At 40.0% G+C, this 8,362-nt stretch overlaps 1 protein-coding gene across 10 annotated transcripts in view; it reads right to left on the bottom strand.

Moving 5' to 3' along the window:
- MPHOSPH9 (M-phase phosphoprotein 9) overlaps nt 1–8,106 on the bottom strand; it is a 34,826-nt gene extending 26,720 nt beyond the window's left edge. For 3 of the 10 annotated variants that reach the window (XR_012045274.1, XR_012045275.1, XM_072880250.1), the window contains exons 1-4: nt 7,961–8,106; nt 5,318–5,450; nt 4,259–4,409; nt 2,848–2,937 (exon numbers count right to left, since the gene is read on the bottom strand). Coding sequence is in view for 5 of the 10 variants with exons in the window: in XM_072880250.1 (XP_072736351.1) it covers nt 2,848–2,937; nt 4,259–4,409; nt 5,318–5,424 (348 nt within the window). In the remaining 5 variants the exon portion in view is untranslated. Of the gene's footprint in view, nt 1–780; nt 830–1,031; nt 1,131–2,122; nt 2,159–2,847; nt 2,938–4,258; nt 4,410–5,317; nt 5,451–6,686; nt 6,773–6,863; nt 6,931–7,658; nt 7,678–7,960 lie in introns of those variants that run through there. The other 7 variants (XM_072880251.1, XM_072880252.1, XM_072880255.1 and 4 more) reach the window with 7 other exon arrangements.
- Between the last annotated feature and the right edge of the window lie 256 nt (nt 8,107–8,362).

Here is an 8,362-nt window from a genome sequence, read left to right on the forward strand (position 1 = left end):
GTTACCTACCAGCCAGCTAAAGAAACACAAACTATCTAGGTACGTCATTAGAAGTGGACAAAAGTATTTTGCTAAATTTAGGTCTAAAATAATTTATAACTTGGATATACATTTTTACAGATTGCAAGGATGCTTTAATGGAAGTATAAACCATTATTCTATTATGCTAATAGGAATAATGTACCTCTGTAAGATTATTGCATAAAACTTGACTTTAAAATATCTGATTTAGATAATATGTTATTAGGCAGTTCATATAATACAAAGATCTACATTTTGATTGGTTTGGTATCTGATGGAGTGGAGCAAACCTATAACTAGATCACTAGATTTAACAGGTTACTTAACGCTTCACAGACATTGAGACATTGTAGACTAAAGAGTATTCCAGTATACTAGATAAGTAATATTTTTTTTAAAGTTTTACAGTTGTGCACTGATATGCTGAAACAGCTCTGAAAAACAACAAATGCTTTTGCCAAGGGCTATGAAAAGACTTCATGCTAGTGCCCATGGTGTGTCCTCGGCCAGCAATCAGCACTTCTGCAGAGTTATACTAAGATTTCTGAACTCTACAGAGTTATACTAAGACTTCTGAACTCCGCATGAGCACACAACTCTTATTACACATTACAAGACCAGAGTATATAGTTGTTTTCAAGAACACATTTCAAACTAATTCCCTCAGAAAAAAGAAAAAAAAAAAAAAGAACTTGCAATAATTTTAAGAACATGGAACTCCATTAATGTTTTTTCACAGAACTACAGTACATTACTCACATATGAATAGCAAGTGGAAAGCACAAATTGAACAAAAATCATTTGTTCTCTGAAAGTAAAAATAAAAAATAAGACTTAATTTCAGAGGAACCTACATGTACCACTAGTCAGAACCAAGCCTCATATGTTTTATTAACTTGCAATAGAATTAACAACTGAATTTCAGCTCAGTCTTTCTATGGAAAAAAAAAAAGGGAAAGAAAAAAAACCCAGACAAACAAAACAACAACAAAAAACAACCAAACCACAACCTGGGATGAAGTTTTCTGCCATAACAAAGTTTTTTGTTGTGCTAAGCATTTCAATCAGGACTGCAGCAATCATTTGCATTTTAATTCTGTGATTCAGCTCTGTCAAGGAAGGTAGGGAAGGGAGAACAAAAGGGAAGAAACAGAATTATGGGGGGGAAAAAAACCCCCAAACTGGTCGGATTCTCTGCTGACATTTAATCTTTGTCATTAATACCTTGTGCAGGAAAAGTGAAAGGCTACTATTCCAATTAACTTTTTTTTTTTTTACTTCCCTTTGTACAGTCACAAATAATTCCAAGAGAAGAAACGACCTGGGAAAAATAAGACAACATTTCTATAGTTTTGGGATTGTAAATAACCTTTTTTTTTTTAAATCCTCTTCAACAAAGTCTAATCTTAGGATGATCCACAGGTGGTGATAGTTTGTCATTAGCACACTTGTCTTCTAGTGTATAAATCACATAAGTCAAGGACCGACCCCACTGATTCCAAAATGATCTCAAGATCTTTTGATCCACGTTTTCATATGGATGAAAGTGTATTTTTATAAGCACAGTTGGTCTTGAAATACAGCATAGAGCAAGTCTTATCTCAGAGTCATGTCAATGCTAATGCAGCATCTTGCTTTTCTACCCCAAATAGTAGATTATTATTTTTGTCTTTTTATTATTCTTATTAGAATGTGTTGAGTTGCCTATAGTTCAGTATTTTCACTAGGTCACTGGCAGACCAGTTTAAGTTTGGAATTGCTCCATCTGTTTTATCTAATGCACTCGTACAACTGGAAGTAAGTTATAGCTGTTGATTTTATATTTAGTGTGGCAATTCATGTAGTTCGTAAGTCCCTGCTGATACCACAAACTCAACTCTTCCAGAGGTAGCCTTTCCTATTAAGAAAGACAAAAACCAGCAAAGCCAACACAATGGATTAGTCAAGACTACGATTAGCAACCAGTGAATCAAACCACTACAGTAAGAGGAAGGAAATACAAGGGTAAGAAAACACTTGTGGGACAAAAATAACGAGATGGGAGGGGAATAAAAGGTGGCAGGGGAGGGGAGAAACAGGAGATAGGATAAAAGGACAGTACCTCTTGTTAATTCAGTTCAGGAACTGTTGATTACTACTAGCGTAGAGGGCATCAGGAAAGGGAAGGGAAAAACAGCAACCAAAATGATGAAGATATTAAGCGTTATATATTCATAGAATTACTGTCTCTTATACATACATACACATTTCTCCTGTTTTAATGGATAAATATGGTTCAGCAAAAATGTGAGTCTTCACATGGGTCATTTTTCATTCTTAGAAAGGAGACTGTTCAACTGAAGGGTAAAGTAACTGTTCAACTATTACAGTGAATGTTTTCCTATGCTATACACTGTCTAGATGAGGGAATGATGAGTTGCATAACATTTTCTAATGAAGACAAAACTACAATGTCCCAAAATTAGAAATGATACAGTCTAACAGTTAATAAAAAACAGCTTGTACCTACAAAATCCAATTATCCTGTGGGCATTCTGAACAAAAAGTTTGTGAAAACAGAACAATTGAAAACAAATAATCCAAGAATCTTTACTTCTGAAATGGTTCCTACCGGTTACTTTGTTAATTAGCCAAGGCTACCTCAAATACACATCCTGTAAATCGGCATTCCGGTCACCCACTTCCATTAACTGCCTGTCTGAATATATTTACGGAAAAACACAGGAGTGCCAGAGACCATACTACATTGTTTTGGAGGTGGGGTGGGGGTGGTAGATTAAAGAAACATTCAGCCTAACCTACCTACATGAACAAATCATTACTTACTTGGATTTGATGGTGGAACTGCTCTTGCTGGGCAACTATTTGCTCCTGACATTGTTTTTCTATCAGTCTCAATAACTGTAGCCACCTTGTCTATTAAATCACAAAGTAAAATAATTAAAGCACAGTCATATTGCATCTCTTACCTTTTACTCTAGCTACACAACGGTTTTGTAGTCTTATACTTGGTGTGGACATAATATAAAGTTTAATAACAGCACCATGGTTGTCAACCCCACAATACACGCAGCTCCCTATCGTGTCAGTCAATGGAAACAATTCACTATGGACACATTCACTTAAAAAAAATTTTAAAAAAAGAGACAGCAAGATAACACATCTCTACAATTTAAGTTTGGTTTTAAAAAAGCAAACAAACAAATGAACAAAGGAAGAGAGTTCTTCTATTTAAAAAAAAATGACTTAGAAGTAGAAACAGCTGGCAGGAAAGTACAGTCAAATTTTGGAAAGGTTGATTCCAGTTCAATAAGTTATAGGCAATTTTTAAACTGTTAATTAAACATCCCTATGTCCAGTGAACCATTCGCTTCAGTAAGAAACTCTTCCCTTCAACAGTCCAGCTAAAGGCCACAATGCATAACTATTTAGTGAAAACAAAAAGAATTTTAAAAACTGTTTTATGCTAATGTTTATGGAGCCTGATATTTGAAGCATAGGACATGGGACATAGAACGCATGTGCCTAGACATAGACATCTATATTCTTTTCTTGGAGCTGTTAAAGAGCACCAAATTAAGCATCTGTCAAGACAGTTTGATGGACCACAGCCAGAAAGCTCAAAAATTCTGCAGGAACAAGCCCATGGTGTGGAAACCTGATGTTCCTTATGGAGACTAAACATAATGATAAAATTTAAAATAAAAAAAGGACAAAAGCAACATTGAAAAAAAGGGTTTGAGAGAATTAGCTCATTGAACCTACGTTATGATTTTTGTGTCGGTTTAAATCTGGAAACAAACTTATCTATACATCTTTACAAATGGAATAAATAAATAATTCAACTAAAACAGAGCCATTTTTAGAAAGAAAACATCTAATTTCTAGGATCACTTCAGACCAGTTTGAAGTGCTACAATTTTAAAGGTTTAAATTTTTCAGTTGAAAAACTTGTAAGCTTTAAGTACTGTAACTTTGAAAAAAATATATTCACATCTGTATGGTAAAACACTAAGATAAAAAGATATTGTAAAAAGCTAAGATAAAATTGCAATAAAATCCATCCACATGATTAGTTCATACATTGTAAAAGGATTTGTCCCATCATGAAGAATAAACACATACATATATAGATCTTACTGCTAAACTGTATCATCATTAGATCTGTTTTCCAAAATGCAAAGCTGATACATTAATGTAATTTTTTTTTTTTTTAATAAACCTTAACATTAAATACCTCACAGTTCTTCACAATCTCTGAGTCAGCATTTCCAATGTTCTGGGTATCTTGTGTAAAGGAGGCAAGCAGCTCAACGGAATCAGGCATTAATGAGGACCTGGTATTCCCTGAGTAACCAGAAACTCCATTGGGATTGGATGAGGGACTTCTAGTGAAACATGAGGAAAAACATTTCAATTATTTATTGTGCCAGTTGCCCAACATAGTGGCCAAAATAATATACTACATATGCTAGGCAGCCATAAAAGAATTATACACTTAATTTACATTGTGACCCTCATCATGCTGGAAAAAAAACCCTCACACCTTCATAAGAATGAGGATTTTTTCAAGAAAATGTCAAAGAATCCACAGCACGCTTCATTCTTATCCTACATACTATTAAAACACAGTAGCTTTCCAAGAAGAGAGACAGGATAATCAGTACAGATACTACTGCTCACTAGTACAAATGTCAATCAATACAGCTTTTTGTCAAACCTATATGCTTCTTCATAGATTCTGAGGTCAGAAACTTACAGATATAAGCTTCTGTGTAACAATGATTTATGAAGCCCAAGACTACTGCCTCCTCTTGAGAAGTCACACATGCAGTAAGCGACTTGCAATTCTCATCTTAAGAGGTCAGTAAGAAGAACCTCTGTCACTTAGGCCATTAGTCTGTATTTGCCCTTCTTATTCACTGGGAATACCTTGGGCATTGAACAGAAAAACAATTCAGTTTTTCTAAGCTGCTGTTCTCTACAAATGACTTCGCATAATGCATGATCTTTCCAAAGAGTGATCTCTCACAATTTGTCCATGACGGGTTTTTCCGTCCCCATTCTAACAGACACAAGGCAATGGAAGTTACTAAGTTTTTAAGGAAGACTCAACAGTTCTTTCAGTAAGGCTTTTCTCATTAAGGTTATACCTGTAAATGTAAAAAGAACCCTAAAATATATTGCAGAGTATTACATATTATTTCACCTTAGTAACAATGTTAGCGTAAAAGCATACTAACTAAGCAAACCAAAAATAATAAAATATTTGTTAGTAATTCCTTCAGCATGTTACCTGTTACAATTCAAGTTACAGACAGAGCTGTGGGTATTTCTGACATCAGAGTCTGCAGAAGATGAAGGGATTTCTTGTACAGTATTCACCACATCACAGTTTTCCATATCTTAGGCTCAAGTATGACATTACCCTGAAAATATAAAGTAGTAAGCATCACCTTCATATTTTAAAAAGCCATTTGACTTTGCTGTTTGAAGAAACAGAATCTGATTAAACAGACAGTTGTTTCAGCCAAACCACCCCAGAAAGTGCTAGCACTCCACAAACAGCCTCTCTTCCTTGTCCTGTGCTATGCTTGCAACAGGTGCTATTTATTCAGCCTTGTACTTGCTGGGACTCCTACAAATCAAAGAGATTCCCAGCTGTGCATCACACATCTAGACTGGGCTGTAAAGGGTGTCTGAATCCAAAACATTCCAGGTAGAACAGTGTTGTTGGGGTTTGGTTGGTTGTTTTTTTAAATCTGAGGCTCCACAGACAGTTTTTGAGACTTCTGTGAAAGGGCCTATTATCAATGTATTTAAATCTGCTGAACGGGGTCTGCGCCTTCACTGGAAGAAACACACCCACCAAAAAAGAAAATCGAGACCCACTGAGTTAGACTGCAGTTGACCAATTCTGCCGTTTATGCGTGAAATATTTGGCTTACTTTCTTCAGAGAATGCTTGATTTATTATTACTATATAACATTAACTCAAAAAGCTTTGGAACTGTTTTGAGCTACATTTCTTACCAATTAACAAACAAAAAAAAGTAGTCAAACAGGAATCCCGCAGCAGTTAAAAACAGCAGCTGGTTAACTGAAAGCACCATAAATAAATAAACACAAAATACTTGTGCGATGGTCTTACAGCACTCAAAGCAGCAGTTTACAAGAATGGCTGTAGGGAGACTAAAATATTCTTCCAGTTTCCATACTTCCACTAAGAAAACATTTCAAATACATTGATTAATCAGTTCTTCTATAGTGCTTATTTCAGCATGTTCTACACCCTGGTGAATTCATCCTATGTTCTAACACTGAAGAAAACCCTTATGATCATTTCACGGATGGAGAACAAGAAGAGACATTAAGAAATATCCTAGTAGTCTGTGATAATACTAAGAATAAATCCCTGCTGCCTTAAAGAAGCACAACATCTTCAAAGCACGACCATTCTTCTTTACAGGGCTTACAAGGACATGCTACTGGCTTTTACAAATTTTTCATTATTTGTAAGTACACATAGATATATCTCTAACAGATAGCTTCAGAAGTATAAAAAATTATTTCCACCAGAAGGAAACTGATGGACAACTCTCCGATTTTTCCCTGTATTTACTGGAGCCTGTTTGGCTTTATCAGAAATGTTTTCCAGGTACTCACTCAAGGTATCTCCTTTGGGTAGGGCTGAAAATGCAAGAACTGGAAGGAAGTTATCACAGATACAACATATCCCTTTGGCAGAGCTTCTTGGGATAAATGAAAGAAGAAAAAAAAAGCCCTTCTTCTTTATCTAATGGTCAGAAGTCTGGAAAACTTGAAGGTTATCAGGCACCTAACCTGACAGATAAAGCAGAAACTGCAAGTGTCTCTGGAGAAGCTGGATGAGAATGGTGGGGGCTACATCAGTCACCCCCATCTCCCCAGGATGAAATCATGGGTGGCCTATCTCAGCAGCACAGCAGATGGGTGGGACTTAGCTGTGACACAGGCTCGTTTCATAACCTCATTAGAAGTCTGCTAGCAATAAAAAAAAATATATTAAGTGAGCTATAACTGCGCTGAGGAACAGCTAAGCTGTCATCTATTGTTTCCATAGCACAGAACAGTCCTTATACAGCCAAGTCCCTACATAAAGGAGTAGGAATAAAAAAAACAAGCTGCAAGGTATTTAGACTCGTAAGTATCAGTGCTGATTTAGATACAAACACCTGGGCCAGCACAGACCCGGAGACCACGGTTCTGCATCTCTTCCTGAGCGAGATCCGACTGCTGCTGTTCCTCACAGATGGCCAAGGGGTGACAGGGCGCCTCGGTCCCCGCTTCCCCTCCCGCCGCCAGGGCCCCATCTCCCCGGCTTCCCAAGGACTTCCTGAGGGACCCCGAGAAGGGACAACGAGCCTCTAGGCTTTAAAGCCCCGGTCCCCTCAGGGAACGCCCTCGCCCCAAAAGCTAAGTCCCCTTCAGGGACCCCCTCCCGCCACGTCTGCCCCCTCAGGGTCGCCTACCCTCAATTTAGCAACCTCTCCCCAACTCTGTGTCGTCCCCCCCGGCTCCCCTCCTCTCACAAGTGACCCCTCCCTCCAACACTGCCCCTCAGCCTCGCCTCCCCTCCCCTCATAAGTCACCTCTTACCCTCAGCTCTGCCCCCCTCAGGGTCCCCTCCCTTCACAAGTGACCCCCTCCCCAGTCAGGGACTCCGCCCCCACCACCTCCCTCAGGTCAAGCTCCGCCCCCACGCTCCCATTGGGCAGTTAGCCCTCGCGCTCCGGGATGTTGACAGCGCCACCGCCTCGCATTGGCTAGCGGGCCCGCCACTCGTCAGGGAAAGGGGCGGTGCGGTGGAGGCGGCCTCGCGCCGCTGGGACGCAGCCAAGTGCCGCGGCGCTGCCGGCTCCGGCCCCGCCAGCTGCTCTCGGGGCTCGCCCGGTCCCTACCCGCATTTCTGGAAGCCCACGAGGAGGCGTCCGCAGCGGCCCGAGAGCTGCCCGCTCCAGCGACCGTTAGGCGATAAACAGGCGCGGCCCGCTGCCTCCTTCCCGGCGATTGGCGGCCGAGTTTCGAACGTGGTGGGGTAGAGGGCACTCAAGACAGACCCCAGCTCGATGATTGGCCATCTTGACCGCGCGCCAGGCCGCGCCTTCCACTCTGATTCGCTACGTGGAAAAGTACGCGCGCCGCCGCGAGGGGATTGGCTAGTGCGGCTACGCGCCGCACGGTTTTCCAGAACCTGATTGGTAGTGGATGGAAGGCGTGCGTAAGCCCGCCGCTTGCACAGCGATTGGCTTCCCGAGTGCCAATTAGCCTGGCGGTAACGCCCTCCTCCGTGAGCTGCGCAT

Source organism: Ciconia boyciana, chromosome 15, assembly GCF_034638445.1.
Source record: "Ciconia boyciana chromosome 15, ASM3463844v1, whole genome shotgun sequence".
NCBI classification, from domain to species: domain Eukaryota; kingdom Metazoa; phylum Chordata; class Aves; order Ciconiiformes; family Ciconiidae; genus Ciconia; species Ciconia boyciana.